Below are 25,269 nucleotides of genomic sequence, written 5' to 3' on the forward strand. Positions count from 1 at the left end.
TTTTCTTGCGTAGGTTCATTTACAGGATGTGCTTCAGAAACCAAGTCATTTATGCTTGAAGGAATATCTGATTCCCTGTCACTAGTTGAAGCTATGTGTTCAGATGTTGCAACTACAGGCAGTACAGATACCGGAACAAGGAAGCCAGAAGAAATATTGGGCCTGGGTTGATTAGTAATGGATACACTTGTATTTGTCTCTACATTCAAAGTAGCTCTTCTCTGTTCTTGTAACTCACATGTCATTGCATCATCACCATGAGCATTGTTTCTTGCTTCTTGATTATCTGTTGCAGAACTGGATATTGATGTGGATTGTGCTTGTGGTATTATAAACTCTGTAATAGGCCTGCATTGCTTGGCTGATTCCTTCCTTTCTGCTTCTTTTTGTTCTTTGCGTTTTAGTGACCCAGACTTATGCTTTTTCTTTTCCATGTTGGTAGGGGTAATATTCCTGAAATAAAAACTTAATTAAAAATAGCCCACATTGGGAAAAATGAATATTGATGATTGCAAGAATAACTTGAAGGAACGCCAGATAAACCCCTACTTGATAAAAAATATAAAATAACTTACTTACACTTCAATAGGCTATGCTCATGGTTCGCAGGACTTTCCCCACATCGCCCACACCTGTCCTCCACCTCCTCAAAAAACCTACTCACCGGGCAGTACAGAGGAGTGAAGCAACCAATGGAGTGAAGCACATCGGGGAGGAACTCCTGCCATCGGGAGACTGGGAGACGTCTAGACTGTAGGGCCAGGAGGACGGCGTTCCAGACCATCGCGTTCTCCCTCTCCACCTGTCCGTTGCCCCGGGGGTTGTAGCTGGTCGTCCTGCTGGAGGCGATGCCCTTGCTAGGCAGGAACTGACGCAAGCCGTCGCTCATGAAGGAGGAACTCCGATCACTACCGATGTAGGTGGGGAACCCGAACAAGGTGAAAAGACTGTGCAGGATCTTGATGACGGTAGCAGAGGACATGTCGGGGCATGGGATGGCAAAGGGGAATCTTGAGTATTCGTTAACAATGTTGAGGAAGTACACGTTACGGTCAGTGGAGGGGAGGGGCCTTTTGAAGTCGATGCTGAGGCGCTCAAAGGGACAAGAGGCCTTTACCAGGTGCACCCTGTCTGGCTGATAGAAGTGTGGTTTGCACTCCGCGCAGACCTGGCAGTCCCTGGTCACAGTCCTGACCTCCTCGATGGAGTAAGGCAGGTTGCGAGCCTTGATAAAGTGAAACAAAAGGGTGATCCCCGGGTGACAGAGGACATTGTGGAGGGCCCGAAGTTGGTCTATTTGTGCTCTGGCACATGTACCGCGAGATAGGGCATCTGGCGGCTCATTGAGCTTCCCAAGTCGATACAAGATATTGTAGTTGTAGGTGGAGAGCTCAGAATCCTCCACCTCAGAATCTTGTTGTTCTTGATTTTGCCTCGATATGTATTGTTAAACATGAAGGCAACCGACCGTTGGTCAGTGAGGAGAGTGAATCGCCTGCCGGCCAGGTAATGCCTCAAATGTCGCACAGCTTCTACAATGGCTTGGGCTTCCTTTTCGACGGAGGAGTGTCGAATTTCTGAGGCATGGAGGGTATGGGAGAAGAAAGCCACGGGCCTGCCCGCCTGGTTGAGGGTAACAAACAGAGCAAAGTCCGACACATCGCTCTCCACCTGGAACAGAATGAACTCATCCACAGCGTGCATCGTGGCTTTGGCAATATCTGCCTTGACACGGTTGAAGGCCAGGCGCGTCTCAGCCGTCCGAGGAAAAATGGTGGATTTAATAAGTGGACGGGCCTTGTCCGCATAATTAGGGACCGACTGGGCATAGTAAGAGAAGAACCCCAGGCATCTCTTCAGGGCCTTGGGGCAATGGGGGAGGGGGAGTTGTAGGAGGGGGCGCATGCGGTCCAGGTCGGGCCCGAGGGCTCCATTTTCCACAACGTAGCCAAGGATGGCGAGGCGGGTTGTGCGGAAAACACATTTTTCATTATTGTAGGTGAGGTTCAGGAGTTTAGCTGTGTGGAGGAAGTGCCGGAGGTTTTCGTCATGGTCCTGCTGGTCATGGCCGCAGATGGTGACATTATCTAAGTACGGGAATGAGGCCCGCAGCCCATATTGGTCAACCATTCAGTCCATTTCTCGTTGGAAGACCGAGACCCCATTCGTGACGCCGAAGGAAACCCTGAGGAAGTGGTTGAGGTGGCCATCTGCCTCGAAGGCAGTGTATTGGCAGTCCTCTGGGCAGAAAGGGGGCTGGTGGTATGCGGACTTCAAGTCAACTGTGGAGAAGATACTGCGCAATCTGGTTGACCAGGTCAGATATGCGGGGGAGGGGGTTCGCATTGAACTGCGTATACCGGTTGATGGTCTGACTGTAGTCGATGACCATCCGGTGCTTCTCCCCAGTCTTGACGACCAACACTTGGGCTCTCCAGGGGCAGGTACTAGCTTCAATGATCCCCTCTCGTAGGAGTTGCTGGACCTCCAACCTGATAAAAGCTCTGTCCCGGGCACTGTATCGCCTGCTCCCAGTAGCGACGGGCTTACAGTCTGGGGGTGAGGTCAGCGAAGAGCGAGGGTGGGGCGATCTTAAGGGTCGCGAGGCTACAGACGGTGAGGAGGGGCAGGGGTCCACTGAACTTTAAAGTAAGGCTTTGGAGGTAGCACTGGAAGTCTAGCCCCAGTAATAGGGCAGCGCAGAGATGAGGAAGGACGTAGAGTTTAAAGTTAGTGTACTCTACACCTTGTACAGTAAGGGTTGCGACACAGTACCCCCGGATTTCTACTGAATGTGATCTGGAAGCCAGGGAGATTTTCTGGGTCACGGGTAAAAAAAGGGAAGGAGCAGCGCCTTATCATATCTGGGTGTATGAAGCTGTACTCCCGGAGTCGAAAAGACAGGCCATTTCGTGCCCGTTGATCCGGACGGTCATCATAGATTTTGTGAGGTGATGAGGCCAGGACTGTTCGAGCGTGATGGAGGCGAGCTTCGGGAGGTGATGGGTAGGCCGGGTGAGCAGGGTCCCCGGGAGGCTGCGGATTGGTCCCAAGATGGCGGCCCCAATGGGTCGCGTGTGGCGGGACAAATCGAAGATGGTGGCGCCCAAAGGTCACACATGGCGGCCAGCTGGGGCGGCCCCAAAAGGCAGCAGGCAATGCTGCCGGGCCTAGGAGTTTTAGGGAGAGATTGGGCCTGGCAGGCTTTCGCTAAATGGCCCTTCCTCCCACACCCATTGCAAGTCGCGTTCCATGCAGGGCAGCATTGTCTGGGATGCTTACCCTGGCCACAAAAGTAGCACTCGGGGCTTCCGACGGGCTGCTGCAAGGCACAGGCTTGCGCAGCACTCAAGTCGGATGATGGCGGCACTCATGAGATTCACGAGGGTGCCGTGTGGTCGGAGGTGCAGGCCTCCATGTTCTGGCAGGCCACCTCCAGCAAGTTTGAGAGCTGCACTGTCTATGGGAGGCCGAGTGTGCCCCCTTCTAGCAATTGCTGGCGGATGTAGTTTGATTTCATGCCTGCGACATAGGCGTCCCTGATCAACAGCTCCATGTGTTGGGTAGCTGATACCGCCTGGCAAGCACAGTTCCGGCCGAGTACCCGCAAGGCACGCAGGAATTCAGCTAGTGATTCCCCAGAGCGTTGTCGCCTCGTGGCAAGAAGGTGCCTCGCATTCACCTCATTTACAGACTTTACATATTGTCCCTTCAGCAGCATTATCGCCTCCATATACAAGGGGGCGTCCCTGATGAGAAGAAAAACTTGCAGGCTTACCCGTGCATTGAGGATCTGCTGCTTTTGGAGGTCGGTGAAGTCTTCGGTGGAGGATCCGAGGTACGCTTCGAAGCAGTGCTCGAATGTTGCAGTGGCGTTGGCTGCCTGTGGGTCCTGTTCCAGGCGATCAGGCTTCAGCGATGAATTCATCTTCGAATTTTAGTTTATTAAATTGATGTGCCATCAATGAACACAAGACGAGTAGTGAACGTAACTGAGGCTTTATTAAACTAAACAGAAAGCCTCCTGGCCTGTGATCCCGAACTGGGTCAGAGCAGAGACCAGCTACCTTTATACCGAGCCCGAGGGGAGGCGCAGTCATCGGGCAGTGGCTTACCACATTACAGGTAAAAAAAAGTAGCCGTTTACCACAATACACATATTATATACTACAGTGGTTTACCATACTCACACAATAAAGTATCTACTTCAACTGTAAGACAACGAGCTTAATTCAGACACAAGGAAGAATACACAGGCAATTTAGCCCATTAAGTGGCAAATTGAAAGCAATTTTACAGGACCAGTCTGCTTTTATGGTTAGCGAGTGGGCCGATTGGCCCGGCAACCTTTACATTTTAGCTTCACCCTGGACGCAGAGGGAATGAACTGCCATGGATCAAATAACACTTGGGAAAGTTGTCAGGGACACTGAGGCTTCTGTTCGAATGTCCTGCCAATTTATTTCTTACAGGTCTGCAGCTCCCTGAGACAGTTTCACGGCGGCTGTCCACCGCCCAACCCCTTCGAGGCTCGCACAGAGAGCGGGCACAGGCAGAAGCGGCCGAGCAGCCTCCATTCGGTGAGAATTCGACCTCCTTTACCAAAATGTCCGCCACAGCCTCCGGAACGCGGCTTCCCTATTGGGCGGAGCGATTCTGAATGGCTATCGCGAGAGCTGAGTGAGTGGCGGTTGGTCTGCAGTAGGAGGCGGGAGGCGCGCGCGGGCGCTGGGTCGGTCTCGTCCCATGCCCTTCAGAGCGGAGCCCCGCCGGCCCGGCAGAGACCCGGGCCACGATTACTCGCGCTGGCGGGCGGCACGGGTTTTGGCCGAGAGAAACCAGGCCGTGGTGCCGGTGGGAGCCTGGGTGGAGTGCGCCAGGGAATGGCCCGGAGAGCCGAGCCCGGCCTTTGTAAGTACGGGGAGGAGGGGGCTGGATTAGAGTGGGAGGGGGGCGCCGGGCACACAACAACAACAATCACCTGGGGGAGGGGGGCACGGGGAAACACAACAACAACCATCACCGGGGGGAGGGGGCACGGGGAAACGCAACAACAACCATCACTGGGGGCGGCTGGGGCACGGGGCACGCAACAACAACCATCACTGGGGGCGGCTGGGGCATGGGGAAACACAACAACAACCATCACCTGGGGGAGGGGAGGGCACGGGGAAACACAACAACTATCACCTGGGGGAGGGGAGGGCACGGGGAAACACAACAACTATCACCTGGGGGAGGGGGGCACGGGGAAACACAACAACAACAACCATCACCGAGGGGGAGGGGGCACGGGGAAACACAACAACAACTATCACCTGGGGGAGGGGGGGCACCGGGAACGCAACAACAACCATCACTGGGGGCGGCTGGGGCACCGGGCACACAACGACGACCATCACCACCAGGCGACAGGAGGTCACTTACTTGTGGGTGTTTCCATGGAAACTGGTGTCAACAGTCAAATTTAAAATTGATTCTGGATCAGTGGTGGGCAACATGCAGCTCATCTGGATTCTGAGTGCTGCCCTTGAGATATTTTGTAATCGTTACCCACTGGCTGGGTTTTCCCATTCTGTCGGCATTGTTATTGACACAAGTAGGCTTCAATGAAGTTACTGTGACAAGTCCCTAGTCACCACATTCGGCGCCTGCTCGGGGAGGCTGGTACCTGATTTGAACGCGCACTGCTGGCCTTGTTTTGCATTACAAGCCAGCTGTTTAGCCCACTGTGCTAAACCAGCCCCTGGACTCCATTCTCCTTTCTAATCTATGTGAATGTATATGCATGTGCTTTATGATTTTTCTTCCATTGAGTAGCTAGAAAGCCTGGTTAAATTGGCTTCTTCCGAAACATAACTACTGGGATTGGGAAAAGATATCTGCAAGAGAAGGAATCCTTTTTAAATCAATCTTGTTGCAACCAACTGGGGGGTTGAATAAAAAACAAGAGTCAGTTCATCCTTACTCACTCCCGGGGCATAACAATTTCAAAACTAACTGTCATCTCCTGTGGAGATAATAGGAGTTGATTATCATCTCAGCAAGAGCAATATCCCATAAACCATGCCCTAAACAGGTTTGTGGATTTTCACCTTCCAGAAATATACAAAGATCGGAATAAAAACCAGTTCTAAAACAATGTCAGTGTCGACTAGTGCTGGGTGCATCATCTTGTGATCGGAGAATAGATGGCAACAGACACCTGAGAGTTTTGTATGCATCTCTCTCTTTCTCTCTCTCTGATTGCTGTAACAAGTGCACAGCTGAAAAGGAAATTGGGCAGCTTCTCCTCTAGACTGCAGAAAACTGGTTTCTTTAAACTGACACTTCACCTGTGCTACTGGAATCATGAATTGCAACGTTCTAACATCTTCGCATCACGGTCTAGTCAAAGACTGATTCATATTTTTTTGGTACTTTTGGACTCCATTCTCATTTCTAATCTGTGTGAATGTATATGCATGTGCTTTACTTGCTCACTCCCGGGGCATAACAATTTGGGGTATCCCATTGGGAATAAAATGGGGAACCCAGCTTGGATCCAGTCTTAGCAGAGAAGCTGGTGGTGAGTCATCACCTTAAAGCACTGCAATCCATGTGTGCTGTTAGGGAGGGAGTTGTAGCAATTAGATCATCATGAGACAGGTAAGCTTTAATTGTATTGATACAAAAGAAACCTTGTTCAGTATGTGTACTTAGATTAGTAATGAATGTTGTGAAGCTACCATATGTGAGATTATGGACGCGAGGTAATGGAATAATTTCAAAGTATAATTTCAGGCGGGTATGGGTTGGAGTTTCTCCCCGGCTTTGACGGCGAGTTCCCCACCATTACTTAACCACAGTTAATCACTTTTTCAGGCCCTGGGGTATTTCTCTTCGGGCTAGCCCGCACTGTTATTTTTGTTCTAGCACTTTAGAGCTGAAATCACTGGCCAGGCCAGCTCCTCCGAGATTGGCCACCATTCTGAAAGGGTGCCCAGTTCTTTAACTGAGCTTGAGGGTCCCCCACCCATGAGCAATGTCTCCCCCCCCCCCCCCCCAACATGGGCACCACCACACCGCCCAAGTGATGACACCCTGATATGGGGTCGCTGAGGGCCTCCCTTTTCAGGCCCTCCCACACCCCCTTTTAGGCCCCCGCCCCTTTCAGGACCCCACCCTTCATCCCCCTCGCCAGTCTTCCGGCGGCCCCTTCATACCCACCCTTTACTTGCCCAACCTTCATAGCCCCCTCATCGCTCCTTTCATGGGCATGGCCCCCCTTAGGCCCTGACCCATGGCAGTACCACCTGGGCATCTTGGCACTACCAACTTGGCAGTACTGCTACCAGGCACTGAGCACCTTGGCAGTACCACGGTGACAGTGTCAAAGTGCCAGCCTGGCAGTGCCAAGGTGCCCAGATGCCAAGGAAGAGCCAGGGTGCCACTCTGCTCTGTGCCTGACACCCAGGGGACCAGCAGAGGAAGGCCTGGCTGAAGTGGTGAAACCGATCAAAGCAGAGATCAAAAGAGTAGAGCAGTGGCTGCAGTTCCACGGCAGGGCGATCCAGAAAGTGGAGGAAGCGGTGGGGGCCGAGGTGGGGGTGAAGCATGAAACCCAGAAGAGGCTGAAGGAGAAGTTGAAGGATCTGGAGAAATGTTCAGAAGACACAATTTGAGGATTCTGGGGATGTCCGACGGCATTGAAGGTGCGGAGGCCAAGTTGATGTGGAGGGGGCCTTTAACCGGCCCCTGGAGGTCGACGGAGCACACGGGGTGCTGATGAGGCCACAAGCGGATGAGCTGTCAAGGGCGATAGTGGTGTGGTTGCACCGTTTTCTGGATAAGGCGAAGATGCTTTGGTGGGTGACGCAGATGAGGAAGTGCATCTTGGCAGGGAAGAGCTGTGGGTGTATCCGGATTTAGGTGCAGAACTGCCGAGGAGGAGGGCCGGGTTTAACAGGGTCACGGCAGCCTTCTTTAAGAAGGGGGTGAAGTTCGGAGTGCTGTACCCGACCCGTCTCTGGGTGATTTTCCAGAAGTGTGAGTACTATTTTGGCATGCGATGGAGTTCATGAGGGACTGGGAAGAGAATGAGGAAATTGGATTTTTGAGGAGTTTGTGCCTCTCTTTGTTTTCTAAATTGTTTTCCGTTTGAAGTGTTTCTTTTGTTTTGAGAGTTTCTGGGGGCAGGCCTTCATGGGGGAATATCGAGGATGAGTGCACTTTTTGCTGTTTTTTGGGGGAGTGTGGATACAGGGGGAGGGGATTTGGGTGTAAGGAGGTTGGAGGCCTTGGGCGGGGGCCACCATGCCAGCTGGGCAAGCTAGTTAAGGGGGGTGCAGTGGGGGGTTGTCAGGAGGCAGGCAAGGGGGATGGGGTGGGAGGGGAGAGTTGCTGACAAGGGCGCAGTCGGAAAAGGATAGAGGATGGTGGACATCCGATAGCGAGCCGGGGGTTGGCCCAAAAAGGGATATGGTTGATCGGCAGGCAGGGGGGTGGGGAAGGTGTCAGCAGTGGGGAAGGAGCTGAAGGGGTTTATGGACCACATGGGTGGGGGATGGGGGGGGGAGATCCATGGAGGTTTGGGAGGCTGAGGGTGAAGGAACTTACATATTTCTCCCACATGCACCGGGTGTACTCCCAGATTGACTTTTTTGGGATGGATAAGGCGTTGCTGGTGGGGGTGGTTTCGGACCATGCCCGCCACATTAGATGGATTTGTGATTGGACCGGGGGGTACAGAGCCCACAGTGGATGTTGGATGTTTGGTTGTTGGCAGATGTGCGAGCGGATGAGGGCCGCAGTCCGGGGGAATGTGGAGCTAAATGATATGGGCGAAGATCACGGCCGCTACGTTGTGTGAGGCACTCAAGGTGGTGCTCAGTGGGGAGTTTATCTTAATTCTGACGCATAAGGAGAAAGCAAAACAGGCGGAGATGGCAAGGCTGGTAAATGAGATCATGAGAGTGGATGGATGATATTCAGAGACCCCGGTGGCAGGGCCGTTGATGGAGAGGCAGAGGCTCCAGATAGAGTTCTGATTAGAGTCCAAAGGGAAGGCATTGGGTCAGCTATGGAGAGCCAGAGGGGCAGGATATGAATACGGTGAGAACACGAGTAGGATGCTGGCCCACCAAATGAGGAAGAAACAGGCGGCAAGAGAGATTGGCAGAGTAAAGGACGAGATGGGTAGGGTGGTGTTGGATCTGGAGGGGGTGAACAACGTGTTTGAGACGTTTTATGGGAGATTATTTGAGCCGGAGCCCCCGGCCAGGAGGAGGGAATGCAGCGGTTCCTGGAGGGCTGGAGCTTCCCTGGTTAGAGGAGGAGTTGGTTCAGAAATTGGGGGCCCCAAATGGGCTGAGGAAGGTGATGGAGTGCGGGGGCGATGCAGGCAGGGAATTCCTCGAGTCTGGACAGGTTTCCAGTGGGGTTTTATAAAAAAGTTGGGGGATTGGGGGGGCCTCCTACGGCCACTAATGGTGAGGGCATACAATGAGGCTAAGGAGAGGGGGGGAATTCCCCCTACACTATCGCAGGCTTCGATCGTTTTGATATTGAAAAAGGGCAAGGATCCAGAGCAGTGTGGGTCGTACTGCCCAATATCGTTACTGAGCCAAGTTGTTGGTGAAGATGCTGGCTTCACGAATCGAGGATTGCGTCCCAGGATGATAGGTGAGGATCAAACTGGTTTTGTGAAAGGGAGGTGGCTGTTGCTGAATGTGAGGAGGCTACTCAATGTAACTATAATGCCTTTGGAAGGGCAGGAGGTAGAGGTGATGGTAGCGATGGATGCGGAGAAATCGTTTGACCGGGTGGAGTGGGAATATCTGGGAGGTACTGGGGCGGTTTGGGTTCGGGCAGGGGTTTGTGGTCTGGGTCCGGTTGCTGTACAAGGCACCGGTCGCAATACAAGGCACCGGTCGCAAGTGTGCGGATGAACCAAGTGAGTTCGAGGTATTTTGGACTGCACCAGGTGACTAGGCACGGGCGCCTGCTCTCTCCGTTGCTCTTTGCTTTAGCAATAGAGCCGGTTGCAATGGCGTTTAGGGCATCGAGCGATTGGAGAGGGATTGTGTGGGGAGGTGCCGAGCATAGAGCCTCGCTGTGCACGGATGACTTGCTGTTATACATTTCGGACTGATTGGTGGGTATTGGGGGAATTATGGGGATTTTGGCCGATTCGCTGCGTACAAGTTGAACATGGGAAAGAGTGAGGTGCTCCCAATTGAGGCTAGAGGGCAGGAGAGGAGATTTGGGGAGCTGCTGTTTAAGGTAGATGGGGTGAGTTTTAGATACCTGGACATCGAGGTGGCACGGGGTTGGACGCAGTTGCACAAGTTGAACTTGACGCAGCTGGTGGAGCAGATGAAGGGGACTTTAAGAGGTGGGATGTGCTCCGTTGTCGCTGGTGAACTGGGTGCAGACAGTAAAAGTAACGGCATTGCCAAGGTTGCTGTTCCTGAAGGCGTTCTTTAAAAAAGCCAATGCGCTGATTTCTGCTTTCGTGTGGGTGGGGAAGGCCCCGTAGGTCAGGAGGGCTTTTCTGGAACGGGGGCGAGGAGGGGAGGCGTGCTTGCGTTGCCGAATATAATGAACTATTACTGAGTGGCGAACATTGCTATGGCCAGGAAATGGGTAGCGGGAAAAGGGGTCGCCGTGGGTGAAAGTGTGTGTGGGAAAGTGTTAGAGAGTAATTTGTGTGTGTGTGCGCATGAGAGAGAGGCGGCTTCTTGTGGGGGAACGAGTTTAAGGAAATTATGCAATTTAAAGCAGTTTTCAGACGTGTTTCTCTGATGAGCTGATTGTGGGGTAATTTAATCTGCAAGTTGAAGTTGGTCAGTTTTCACTAAGTTAATCATGGGCATTGTTATATTAACCACTACAATATCGCTACTCTTATTCGTATCTTTCTACCGCCGAGTTGGCCTTCCACGTGTTTTTTTTCTGAGCTAGGTCACAAATGCTAGCATTTAATTCTACGGGTAATATGCCTTCCCCGGTTTAATTTTATTTAACAGTATTGCTACTGCTCTGGGCTGCTTCTCTGGACTCTTGATTGCTCTGTCTCTGATACCGGAATTCTTTTGGATTATTGTAGACACATTGAAAAAAAACGAACACTCTAATTTTTTCCACCAACATTAAAATTTAATCTATCTTCTATAGTTTCAATACATTATGATAAAATGGATTCAGAAATGTAGCATTTTATTTTAAAATTAGTCTCCATTGGGTGTGATGGTTACAAGTTGGACGATTGACTGTCATTCAAAATTTACATTGCGCAAATTTTTTATGAGGCATGATATCCCTATTACCATGTAGATAAAAGATATATCTTAAGTCTCCAGTTTAGCTTTCAGACCAATAGAGGGCATGTGTTTGTAAATGAGACTCAAGCTAACTCAAGTGATGATGTGGATCGATATACCACATGGTTGGTTAACTGGTATCTTTACAATAATGTAAGATGTTCTTTCTTCTCCAGCCTTCCCAGTTCCTTCCTATCTTTCTTGGAAATACTGGGTGCAGCAGAATCAGCTCATCACTCAAATTTTAAATGTCGAAACTGATTTCCATTAGTGGCAATGTTTTCATAGCTGCTTGTAGTGCTTAGGGCATGGTGATTGTGTTACTAAAGATCGAGTGAAGCTCGAGAAGTACAATTTCTGCTACAACGTATTTAGTGGAGATTGAAGTGATTGTTGCAATTCAGCAGTAAATCTTCTCTAGCAACAACATGCATTATTTATACAGCACCTTTAACGTAGTAAAACGTCGCACAAAGGTTTGACAGAGACTGTTTTAGTATTCATTGTGGTTGCTAAGGGTTCTGGCCATGATGACATCCATCTTTTTTCCAGTGTGCATTTACCAAAAAGGGTATGATTTGATTTAAAGACACTGGGCACGATTCTCCGGCCTCATTGCGCTCTTGCTTGAGCGAAACCAGACTGGTGAATCGTGCCAGGCACCAAACAGTTTGCGATGCAACTGGCTCGCTCCCAAAGGCAAAATCGGGATCTCGACATAGCATAGCGAAAAAACCAATTGTAACTACTTAAGCCCTATTTCCATGCAATTAGTGGGATGCACCCCATGTCCAACGGCCTCCCGTCATTCATTGGTGGTCACGGTGATGCTGATTAGCACAACCTTTTAAAACCCTGAACCTGGCTGAAGGGATTCTGTGGGGAACCAAAGAGGTAAGTAGCCATCTTTGCTCACAGGCAAAGAGCTTGGGGGCACTAGGCTTGCCACCCCGGGGGTGGGGGACACTCGGCTGGGGTTGGGGGACCCTCCGCATAGGGTAGGCTGCCATGGGAGTGTAGGGAGAGGTGCTGGAGAGCGGGCAACCATGCATGGCACCAGCATGCCAACCCCTAGATTGTGTGTATCTGTTCCGGGGCAATCCTTGTCCCTGCCCGTCTGTCCCACTGACCACCCATAACCCCCACCAACTGATGAGGCCTTGGGCCCTGTGGCTGAAGGCTATTGCTAATAGGGAATTGGCAATCATGGTTACGTGAGCACTTCACACAACCCAAGTGGATCCTGTGGATGGGCGGGCCATGAAGCATGTGGGACTCATTGCCTAGCATCATAATCAGACCTGGAAGCCTGGACACTGTTCCCATACACTGCGGGAGGCAACACCACACACGCAGCATCCAAACACCCAGGGGATGGGACTCAGCTCCGTGGACATTTCCACGGCATGGTCCAGATGATTTTATGACCAAGTCTCCGGGGTACAAGGTCTGCTGTACGGGGAGAGGAGCCCACAGCGGCCGGGAGTGCATTGGCAGGGTGCAGGGGATGGGGGAGATCAATCGGGGAATATCGGGTCTCTGGGTGGGAACCACTGCTGTTTGTCAGTCTAACATCTTCTTCCGAGGCTTCCGGGGGTGACTATGGAGTGAGTGGTTGCACATTAGTGGCTCCTGCTCGTGGTGGTCTTTTTGGATTTTTTCCCTGGCTAATGGTGAAGCTGAGTGATGGTATAAGGTGCAGGAGAAGTGGAAGAACAGAGTATCCCAACGGTTTATAGATTTGTGGACCAGTAGTGGTCAAAAAAGGAGGGAACAACTGTTGAAAGCTCAATGGCTGCAGAGATGGGGTTGATGAGAGATCAACAGAAGAGGCTGCAGGATAAAGTAGAGGACCTGGAGAATAGGTTGCGCAGGCAGAATTTGAGGATCGTGGGCCTGCCGGAGGGCAGTGAGGGAGCGGACGCCGATGCATATGTGGCACGAATGTTCGAGAAGCTGCTGGGTGAAGGAGCATTCGTTTGGCCTTTGGAGGTGGACCGGGCGCACAGGGCGCTTATGAGGAAGCCACAAAGAAACGAGCCACCGAGGGCGATGGTGGTGCGATTGTACCAGCTCTTGGATAAGGAACAGATTCTGAGGTGGGCCAGGCAGACAAGGCGCTGCAAATGGGAAGGCAGTGAGCTGCGTGTCTACCAGGACCTGGGTGCGGAGCTGGCCAAAAGGAGAGCAAGCTTAAACAAGGTGAAGTCGGCCCTCTTTAAGAAGGGGGTGAAGTTTGACATGTTGTACCCAGCGAGTCTGTAGGTAACGTACGAAGGCGAGGAACTCTACTTTGGATCGCCAGAGGAGGCGATGGAATTTATTAGAGACAATGGACCAGCAGGAGAATGGGAACATTGAACTCTGGAGGGAGTGTTTATATTTTGTATTTTGGTTTTCTTCTGGTTTGTATGAACCATGTTTGCACTATATTTGGGGCCGTTGCTCTGTTCTGTTTTGGTTTGTTTCATTCTTTTTTTTATAAATAATTTTTATTGAAATTTTTGAAAAATGTATGGCTGATGGTGAGTTGCTTTTTCTTCTTTGTGGTTGTTCGGGATTTTCAAGTTTTCACTGGGAGGATGGTGGATTTGGTGGGGGGGGGGGGCTGGGTGTAGGATGCTTGGTGCCCTGGGCGGGGGCTACCAGGCTAGCTGGGCGGGCTAGCTTCCTGAAGTGCAGGTGGTGAGTGTGTTGTTGGGGTTGGGACTGTTATTTTGTTATGGGGGGAGGGAGAGGCTGACAGGGGAGGGACTGACGAAAGGTAACCGAGAGAGGGTCGAGACAGCGGGTGCCCGAAAGTGGGCCTGAAGAGGTGCGGGACGTGAGCTGGGGGCTGGCCTATGAAGGGTGGAGGTGTGGGCTTAGGTAGGGTGTTCTTTCCAAGAGCCGGTGCAGACCCAATTCACCTAACATCACCGAACAGAAGGAGGCGAGCGCAGTACCGGTGAATTGGCAGGCGAGCCTTCATTTGCGGTGAAAAGTCCTTGGGGCCTCGTTAAGTGGACCAATTAATGTTGAATAGAGTTGTCTGCCTCGCCGGGCCGAGCGGCGGGAAGCATGCGGCAGTTCCCGATTGCTACCAAACTTAGAAATCTTTCCAGAGAATCACGCTCAGGAGTGTCTCAACTTTAAATAGTATGTTTTCAACTTGTATGTTAATCATATTCTTATTCAAATCAGCTCTCTTTGCATATTCTTCTTCATGCAGCTGTTATTGTGTGCTTTCAGCAACTCAAATAAGGGTGTCCAATCTGCATATCAAATCTGAGAACAAGCTGTTCAACTTGGCAAGACTGTGAGCAGAGGTACACCAGCCTGCAAGGATCCCCAGCCGAGTCAGTAGTAACTCCATTGGCTGCGTCACGTGCACCTAATGGCTGACAGCTGCATTTTCAAAGACATGCTCCATGGTGAGCTTGCTGTCAGCACAAGACCAACAAATTGCCCATGTTGTGATTGTCTCAAGAGAGACCTCAAGTTGACTGGGATTGGAGTTGATGGATGGGAAATCATTGCTGCTGACTGGAGTGCCAGGTAATTGGGAAGGGCCTGGAATAGGCAGACGTCTGAAATGACCAGATGGCAGAGAAGAAAACCCAGTGGAAGGAACAAAAATCAGCTGATCTTGGGCCAATGCTATTCACATAATAATAATCTTTATTGTCACAACTCGGCTTACATTAATGCTGCAATGAAGTTACTGTGAAAAGCCCCTAGTCGCCATGTTTCGGTGCCTGTTCGAATACACTGAGGGAGAATTCAGAATGTCCAATTTACCCAACAGCACATCTTTCGGGACTTGTGGGAGGAAACCAGAACATCCAGAGGAAACCCACGCAGACATGGGGAGAGCATGCAGACTCCGCACAGACAGTGACCCAAGCCGGGAATTGAACCTGGGACCCTGGTGCTGTGATGCCATAGTGCTAACCACTATGCTACCTTGCTGCCCATTTGCCAGTTTTTGAAGGACAGTCACATAAGAGTTCGCTTCTACAGCCACAACAGATGATGTTTAGTCTGGAAGTGACCCTGAGTGCAGCCCATCATCTCCCAAGATGGACTGATGCCTACTATTATTAATATTCTTACTCAAACTGCTGTCTGAGACATGACCTTAGTACTGGTGCTCTATAGTTAGATAAGCTTATTTTGGCTGTTTGCCAAATCTAACTTAATCCAAATACCATTTAGTGTCAACCTATGCAGTCTGGAGCTATTCAATTATGGGGATTCACACTTAAGTCAGATGTTGGGCAGGATTCTCCATTGCTAGTCCGCCTTGCTACCGCTGACTGCGAGGATGGAGAATTTGACGCTAAGCGGGAATGGAGAATCAAAGTCCTTTTTTTTGCTTACTGTGTTTCTTGGCAATCACTGTAACGGGTAACAATGAGGATTGGGCCCTGGATGATTTTCCCTTCTCTCAACTAGTCTAGTTTGAGCCCAATTGTAGCAATTCTACTGTTAAGATCTGCTAATAGTTCAGATTACAGATCAAGCCTAACATGAAATTGGTCCATGCAGCTAGTTTCACATTACCAGGCGATCTTAGGATCAAAAGCTTTAAATAATTCATGCCAGTATTTGCTATATTTTTGTGGTCTAGTTTCAGCATTCCTAGAGTGAGAGCGTACCATAGAAATGACACTCTTTTACCTATCTTTTGAAGTGATTTATTTGTTGAATTGATCTGAGAAAATGGTTTGATGCTGAATATTCGATAGTAACATTTTGTGTATTTGAAATGTTTAAATATTTAACTTGGATAAATTGGCAACTCCATTTGTATTCAGCTATAGGAAAAAATACTCCATGTACTTCCTTCAAAAGGTAAAACATCAACTGTACAGAAATGTAATTATCTTAAAAATGAGCATTACGATGACCCAGATATCTGAGTGCATATAATTCCGAAGCTTCTGTTCTGTATAGAACTAGGGCTGCAATAGATTTGGGGAATGGAATGATTGTCTCTGCCAATTCCTCAGTTGCCATGCTGTTCCTATTTGTTGGTATAATAGATTATAGACTGTTTAATGTACTTTTTTTTAAAGAAATCTCAGTAATTCTGATTTTAAAAAGCTCAACAATTCTGAAGGCATAATTAAATTTTATTGTATGTGCAGAACTGCTGTGTCTTCAGCATGGACTTGAGGAACCTTGCTCAAAAGCCTCCAAATACCAAATATAAGTTTTTTATTTCATGTGTATAATCCTAGTTTCAACCAGTTTTTGAATCCTAGCTATTCGATATCTCTCATTTAATTTTATAGCTATAAATTTATATTTGCAGTTCTTGAAATGGAGCACTGAAATTACATTTTTCATGTGTTATTTAGAGAGAAGCCTCTCAGTTTTGGGAAAATTAGATTCAGCAAAAAAATGCTGCCTCGATTTTGCTCAATTCAACGATTTTTCACCAAAGTCTAGCAGTGAGGTGACCACCTTCTGCGTTCTTTTTTAAAGAGAAGCCTTTTTATGAAAGTTACCATATCACTTACTCTGTTACACCACCACAAGATGTATCATCACCATAGTCTCTGTTTTTCTTTTAAATGTTTAAAATTTTGCTACTAGTTATTGAAAGGGCTTGACTTTATACTTGCAATAACAGCTGTGTAATAATAACACCTGCATTGTAATAATACCTTTTAGCTGCTCTGAATCATGTAGTAGTCTGTTAAAGATGGTTTCTTTATCCTTAGATTTCAGCTGTTGAAGTTGATGAGCAACTAAAGGAAATCCATAAAGCGAAACAGGAGAATTTGAAGCGTTTTCAAGATGAGGTGAAGCACCGTGTGAGCAAGTATGCCCAAATTCGCAAACAGCAGCAACAACAGCGATCTTATGAAGCAGTAAGAAACTTTTAAAGAACATATAAATTTCCTCTTAATCTTATTAAGCTAGGGATACAAGAATGTGTCTTTTAATACTCTGTCTTTTGGTATGTAGTGGGTTGAACACAATAGCTGCCTAGATTTGATGTCATTTTTAAACTTGTACAATTTCTCTCATCAGTCATTGAAGATATAGTTTGAAGTGGGCAGCACGGTGGCGCAGTGGGTAGCACTGCTGCCTCACAGCACCAAGGTCCCAGGTTTGATCCCGGCTCTGGGTCACTGTCCATGTGGAGTTTGCGCATTCACCCCTTGTTTGCGTGAGTTTCGCCCCCCTCAACCCAAAGATTTGAAGGGTAGGTGGATTGGCTACGCTAAATTGCCCCTTAATTGGAAAGAATGAATTGGGTACTCTAAATTTTTTTTTAAAAAGAAGATATAATTTGAATGTTATTTTGCGTGAATTTTCCTGTGGCTCGTAACAGTATGATTCCACCTTACAAGAGCAGTTTATTGGCATATTTCATATTGCTGAGCTACTGGAACATTGCTTTGAGACCAAAATGATGAGTGTATTATGTAAATCCTGTATCTTATGTAATCACATTGATTTAGATTTATTGTCACATGTACCGAGGTACGGTTAAAGGTATTGTTCTGCATACAGTCCAGGCAGATCGTTCCATACATGAAAAACATAGGACATACGACAAATACACAATATAAATACATAGACATCGGGTGAAGCATACAGTGTATAGTGCCACAACAATAGAGAAGATGAGTAGAGAGATCAGTTCAGTCCGTAAGAGGGTCATTCAGGAGTCTGGTAATAGTGGGAAGGAGCTGTTTTTGAATCTGTTAGGGAGGTATAGACAAAAGTCAATGGATGGGAGGCGGATTTATGTAATGGATTAGGCTGTGTTCGTGATACTCTGTAGTTTCTTATGGTCTTGGGCCAAATGGTTGCCGTACCAGGTGCGTTGCAGACAGATAGGTTGCTTTCTCTGGTGCACCTGTAAAAATTGGTAAGAGTCCATGTAAACATGCTGAATTTCCTTAGGTTCCTGAAGAAGTGTCCTTTCTTGGTCATAGCATCGACGTGGGTGGACCAGACAGATTGTTGGTGATGTATACACCTAACAATTTGAAGCTGTCAATCATCTCCATCTCGGCACCTTTGATGCAGACAAGGGTGTGTGCAGCACTTCGCTTCCTGAAGTTGATGACCAGCTCCTTAGTCAGGCTGACATTGGACATTCTAAATTCTCCCTCTGTGTTCCTGAACAGGCCCCGGAGTGTGGCGACCAGGGGCTTTTCACAGTAACTTCATTGCAGTGTTAATGTAAGTCTACTTGTGACAATAAAGATTATTATTATTATTGAGGGAGATATTGTTGTTGTTGCATGATGCCACTAGGTTTTCTATCTCCTTCCTATACTCTGACTCATTGTTTGAGATCCAACTCACTACAGTCATGTCATCAGCAAATTTGTAGATGGAATTGAGACGGTCGTGTGTCCAAGTAATATCGTGGGCCTAAGTACGTAGCCTTGCGGGGCCCTGGTATTGAGGACTATCGTGGAGGAGGTGTTGTTGTTTACCCTTACTGATTGTGGTCTCTGGGTCAGGAAATCAAGGATCCAGTTGCAGAAGGAGGAAACAAGTCCTAGGTTTTGGAGTTTGCTTATGAGCTTGGCTGGCATTAAGGTGTTAAAGGCGGAGCTGTAGTCAATGAATAGGAGTCTGGCGTAGGAGTCCTTGTTTTTGAGATGCTCCAGGGATGCGAGTAGGGCCAGAGAGTTGGCGTCTGCTGTGGACCGGTTGTGGCTGTATGCGAATTTCAGTAGATCAAGACATTCTGGGAGTATGGAGTTGATGTGTCTCATGACCAACCTCTCAAAGCACTTCATAATGATAGATGTTAAGGCCATCAGACAGTGGTTGTTGAGGCACGTTGCCTGGTTCTTCTTTGGCACCGGAGTAGGATAGTAAGGTATCCAGGTCTCGCGATGCTTTTCTGCAAATGTCCCATTAGTTGGGATTTCCTTACCATGTGGTGTCAGGCAAGATTGCAACAATGCTTCATGTATTGCATGTAAAGTACTGTGCTGCTCTATGAAGATAGGATTGTTAATTTGATCAAAAGTAAAAGAAAATAGCAAATGTAAGATTGTAACCTGTTCTGCAACTTTCATTAAACAGTAAACTGTACAGGCAGAGATGTCTACATGTACCACTTCATCTACTTTATTTCTCTCTCATAGGTTGAAAGGGATGATCGTGTCGTAAAGCAATCTTCTGCATCAGCAGAGCGTCTCACTCCAAATAAAAACACTTGCATTTTTCGTGGTAGTAATGCAGAGTTTGCTATTTTTAGCCCAAGCGCAAGGTGGGTGTATGCCCAGGGGCTCGGCAGTGACAAGGAGGAAGAAGAAGATATATTCAGTGACCAAGCTCGTAAGGTGAACATATCCCAGAGATGCTTTAACTGCAGTTGTTACTTCCTCAAAGGTGTTTCATCTTTGGGTCAAAGCAATAATATGGGACTAGTACTTCCAGTGACAAAAGGGACAATTGCATATCATGAAATCCTACCATGTCACAGTGGAATTCTAATTACAGAACAGTGCAGTGAATATGCAGCTTTCCATGACCCACAATAAAATTCCATTACTTCTAGGAGTACAAAATACAAAAAAAACATTGAAAAATTGCACAATATTTTTGTTCAATAATTCTGACTGGGAGCTGACTCAATGTAGATGCTCCACAGAAATCGTCTGTCATGTATCTGCAATAATATCCAAGTATGAGTAATTTATGCAAGATTTGATTCCTTAAAAAAAGACTACGGGTATTTTGTTCCAATATGAAAGATTTATTGAGAAGTTACAATATAAATAATGTCATAAAGATCGTAAAGTACTAGAGAGAAATTCTACAATACTAAAAACGTTGCCGAGATCCAACCTGGTAAAATTTAACACTGATGAAGTTCCATGGCAATTGCCCTTGAAGGTTTTGAAGTGACAATTGAACTACCCAGTCTTGTTTCAAAAACATTGTTGTCAGTCAAAACTTGACTTAATCACCGATCTCTTCCTCTAGGACCTTGAACACTCCCTCCCTTTTGGGCAAGCATATCAGCTATACATTCCAAAAGAAGGCAAATGTAGACAACTGATGGTTTCTTATGATTGAAGCCGATTCAAGGTGTTTTCTTACTTGAGTACATCAAGGAGATTCTAGTGTAACAAGATTTAAGTAGCCTAAATTAAGGTTGACCACATTCAATTGAAAACCGATAATCTGCTTTAGTCTCAATTAAAGAGGGTGTCACAACTTTTCTGAAATGCATTTCACAACAAGCAGTTACAAGGCAGTTATATAATAAAATTCTGTTTTATGAGTGTGAGGGGGAATTTGTTTGATCTCTTCAAAAATGTCTGCAATAATTTGTCCCATTTTGTTATTTAAATCAATAAATGCTAAACGTCTGAACATATTTTCCCCACTGGTACACTCTGAAAGCAGTGCTCAGTTTCCTTGTAGAAACACTAGCTAAAGCCCATTCTAATAATTAAATGTAAAATTTTGTCAATAATGCATGAAATCTTATTATGTAAAATACTTGTCCATTTGCAGTAACAGTAACAGGTAGTATTTTTGTGAAACAACAACTGGCAAGAGCAACATAAAATCTTGCCTTCAGCGGTGTAACAATAATGGAATTCTGACTGATACTAGGATAACTTTCACTCGTGATCAGTTTCCTTTGTTTAGTGATTCAGCCACTGAATCTTAGCTTTTTGACTAGATATAGAATACATGTGCTTGCCTAATACATTTGTGGAAATTACTCTAACTCAGAAAATCCATGACTAATTTGATTTATGTTGTAATAAATGTCAGTGACAAACTTGTATTACTGTTGCAAAATGAAACACTGTTATATTGTAATGTGCATTAATTTAGATTGCACACCACACTCTCTACCTTACAGGTTTTTTTAAACAACTATGTTAGCCCTTTTCAAAAGTGTTTAGTTTCACTCACTAAATGAAAACACATACAGGTAACTTTCTCCTTCTCGGATATTGCCAGTTTATCTGTGATGAGTAATTATACAAGAGGGGATTGGTTAGTTTTTGTATCAATTTTTGGAGAGCCATGTGCATTTCAGTGCATCCCTTGATGGATCACCTGACATTGTAAATGGCCTCTGCAGTGATGTACAGGCGCAAACCTACTATTTAGCCAGATACACTTTCTCTTATTCCAATACGTTTAGTGTTTGTTTCTAACTACAATTAAAGGTAATTTTGCATAACCTAAATTATATTGATACATTTTATATTTGTGCATGCTTCAGTGCAGAAGCTATTCTTTTGAAACTAATACTAACAACTGATTTATTTTAGCTCAGTAAAGTTACAAAACAGGCTCGGCATAGGCTTGCATCGTGTCAAACAGTACCAGAGGCGGACTTGTGCTCAGTACTTCCAGGAGGAATCTGGAAGGTGTCTCCGACAAGAGATGTAAGTTATGATGCAATTAGTAATTTGACTGGCTTTAAAGCCTGAGAAATCAAGTCTACTGTCTGTTATGGGCCAGGGTTTAGAAAACTCCAAAGTATATCATGGAGTTCACCTGACCCACGTATTTTAATGGATTTTGGTTATGGGGAGCACAAAGTTCCACTCTCCAGGTGTTATACAACAGAGACCGTAAGTATTTTAAAAACCAAACAATGTTTATTCTATGAACTCAGTTAACATTTTATAAACACACAGGAAACATCTTATCAACAACTAACACACGTAACCCCATAGATACAGTAGTCTCAACCCGTAATACCTTTCCGAGCAAAATTCATAGGTTAAACCCTTTTTACAAAGTCAGCAGGTTTAAATTCTCCATAGAAACAGGTATTACTTTGAAACCATCAAGTGAGCTGAAGACATTCTTTGTAGAGAGAGAGATCATTACACATCTGCTTGCTTTGAATACAGCTCTCCAACTCTGAAAACGAAACCAAAAACAGAGCCACAAAGCAGCTTTACAGCTCAAAACGAAAGTAAAAGACAGACAGACAGCCCAGCTCCACCCAAACACTGACATCACTGCAGCTATTTGATAAACACCAATTTCTTAAAAGTACATCCACCTGACACCTCCCCCAAGAAAAAAGAATAAATCATCAACTTCAAGATGGTTTCATTTTTCACCTTTTCACTTTCCTTTAAGAAATACTGACAGTAAAATACTTTTTCGTTTCACAAAACAAAACATGCAAACAGGTATAATAACATAGTCCATTTTAGTTCTTCTTCCTCCACTGAACCCGCTTCTCTTCATCCCATTCGTGACAAAGCATCGACTATCACGTTTTCTCATCCTGCCACGTGTATTATTTATAAATGAAATGGCTGTAACAAACTCCACCAAAAAAGTCTGGCATTATTATTCCTGAATCACTCCAAAAACGTCAATGGATTATGATCAGTATATATAATTGTGTCAGACGGATTGCTGGTCACATAAATGTGAAAATGTTGCAAAGCCAGCACCAAGCTCAAAGTCTCCTTCTCAATCGTTGAATACTTCTGGTGCGTATTTAATTTCTTAAAAATATAACCAATAGACCACTCTAGTCCTTCGTTGTCTTGTAGAAGCTCTGCACCTACGCCCACATCACTCACATCAACAGCCACTTTGAATGGTTTTGTATAATTTGGGATGGCTAACACGGGAGCAGTGGTTAACTTCAGGCCGTCAAAGGCCAGTTGACACTCCGCTGTCCACTGAAATTTGCTACGCTTCTTTAGCAAGTCTGTCAGCGAAGCAACCACACTGCTAAAGCTCAGCACAAATTTCCGGTAAAATCCACTCAAGCCAAGAAATCGCATTATTTCTCTTAGTGTCGAGGGTATTGGAAAATCCCCAATAACTTTTGTTTTCACATCCCGTGGGACGATTCGACCCTGTCCGATTGTACGGCCAAGGAAAATGAGTTGGGCTTTTCCAAATTCACTTTAGGATAGGTTTACTACCAAACCTGTCTTCTGAAATCGATCAAATCGACCCGAGGAGTTTGAGTGAAGGCAAGCATCCAGCAGAGGGCAGCAGAGCAGAGCTACTGATCAGCTGTTCTGGGGAAATTTGCATAAGTGCAGTGCGGTCAGCCGAATTTGAAGGTGGTTTGTGGAGGGGCTGTTGTCAAGTGACAGTTAAACCCGAAACACTTTGTGTTTCCCACCCTACCTCCTCCTCTAACCAAAAAAAACCCACGGTTGTTGGGAAGCGGGAGCAGGGGCTTGTCGTGAAGGTGAGTGAGTGCCGTTAAATTTGCTTACCTTTCAGCGGGAGCAGGGTTTGAGGGAATATCAGGTAAGCTCTTCCTTTCTTTTTCTTTTATTTTTCTTGGTTTTTTTTTTAAATCTAGAGGTGATGTCAGGGAAGGCAGTACAATGCTCCTCCTGCAGAATGTTTGAGGTGAGGGACGCCGTCAGTGTCCCTGCTGATTTCATCTGTGGGAAGTGCACCCAACTCCAGCTCCTCAAAAACCGTGTTAGGGACCTGGAGCTTGAGCTGGATGAACTTCGGATCATTCGGGAGGCAGAGGGGGGCCATAGATAGGAGCTTCAGGGAAGTAGTTACACCAAAGACTGGAGGTAGATGGGTAACTGTAAGAGGGACTGGGAAGAAGCAGTCAGTGCAGGGACCCCCTGCGGTCGTTCCCCTGAGTAACAAGTATACCGTTTTGGATACTTGTGGGGGGGACGACTTATCAGGGGTAAGCCATGCGGTACGGGCCTCTGGCACGGAGTCTGTCCCTGTTGCTCAGAAGGGAAGGGGGGAAAGGAGTAGAACATTAGTAATTGGGGACTCAATAGTCAGGGGCACAGATAGGATATTTTGTGGGAGCGAGAGAGACTCACGTTTGGTATGTTGCCTCCCAGGTGCAAGGGTATGTGATGTCTCGGATCCTGTTTTCCGGGTCCTTAAGGGGGAGGGGGAGCAGCCCCAAGTCGTAGTCCACATTGACACTAACGACATAGGTAGGAAAGGGGACAAGGATGTCAGGCAGGCCTTTAGGGAGCTAGGATGGAAGCTCAGAGCGAGAGCAAACAGAGTTGTTATCTCTGGGTTGTTGCCCGTGCCACGTGATAGTGAGACGAGGAATAGGGAGAGAGAGCAATTAAACACGTGGCTACAGGGATGGTGCAGGCGGGAGGGATTCAGATTTCTGGATAACTGGGGCTCTTTCTGGGGAAGGTGGGACCTCTATAGACAGGATGGTCTACATCTGAACCTGAGGGGCACCAATATCCTGGAGGGGGGAGATTTGTTAGTGCTCTTTGGGGGGGTTTAAACTAATTCAGCAGGGGCATGGGAACCTGGATTGTAGTTTTGGGGTACGGGAGATTGAGAGTATAGAGGTCAGGAGCACAGATTTGACTTCGCAGGAGGGTGCCAGTGTTCAGGTAGGTGGTTTGAAGTGTGTCTACTTCAATGCCAGGAGTATACGAAATAAAGTAGGGGAACTGGCAGCATGGGTTGGTACCTGGGACTTCGATGTTGTGGCCATTTCAGAGACATGGATAGAGCAGGGACAGGAATGGTTGTTGCAGGTTCCGGGGTTTAGGTGTTTTAGTAAGCTCAGAGAAGGGGGCAAAAGAGGGGGAGGTGTGGCTCTGCTAGTCAAGGCCAGTATTACGGTGGCGGAAAGGATGCTAGATGGGGACTCTTCCGAGGTAGTATGGGCTGAGGTTAGAAACAGGAAAGGAGAGGTCACCCTGTTGGGAGTTTTCTATAGGCCACCTAATAGTTCTAGGGATGTAGAGGAAAGGATGGCGAAGATGATTCTGGAAAAGAGCGAAAGTAACAGGGTAGTTGTTATGGGAGACTTTAACTTTCCAAATATTGACTGGAAAAGATATAGTTTGAGTACATTAGATGGGTCGTTCTTTGTACAATGTGTGCAGGAAGGTTTCCTGACACAATATGTTGACAGGCCAACAAGAGGCGAGGCCACATTGGATTTGGTTTTGGGTAATGAACCAGGCCAGGTGTTAGATCTGGAGGTAGGTGAGCACTTTGGAAACAGTGACCACAA

General features: G+C 47.2%; 1 protein-coding gene across 3 annotated transcripts in view; it reads left to right on the top strand.

Moving 5' to 3' along the window:
* Window positions 1–4,691: 4,691 nt before the first annotated feature.
* The window catches only part of ccdc15 (coiled-coil domain containing 15), a 51,771-nt gene continuing 31,193 nt past the window's right edge, over window positions 4,692–25,269 (top strand). For 2 of the 3 annotated variants that reach the window (XM_038778648.1, XM_038778647.1), the window contains exons 1-4: window positions 4,692–4,911; window positions 17,015–17,164; window positions 19,415–19,612; window positions 21,572–21,688. In XM_038778648.1, the coding sequence (XP_038634576.1) occupies window positions 4,747–4,911; window positions 17,015–17,164; window positions 19,415–19,612; window positions 21,572–21,688 (630 nt within the window). In that variant the 5' untranslated portion in view covers window positions 4,692–4,746. The remainder of the gene's footprint in view (window positions 4,912–17,014; window positions 17,165–19,414; window positions 19,613–21,571; window positions 21,689–25,269) is intronic. The other variant, XM_038778646.1, reaches the window with a different exon arrangement.

This window comes from Scyliorhinus canicula, chromosome 19 (assembly GCF_902713615.1).
Source record: "Scyliorhinus canicula chromosome 19, sScyCan1.1, whole genome shotgun sequence".
Classification (NCBI taxonomy): Eukaryota; Metazoa; Chordata; class Chondrichthyes; order Carcharhiniformes; family Scyliorhinidae; genus Scyliorhinus; species Scyliorhinus canicula.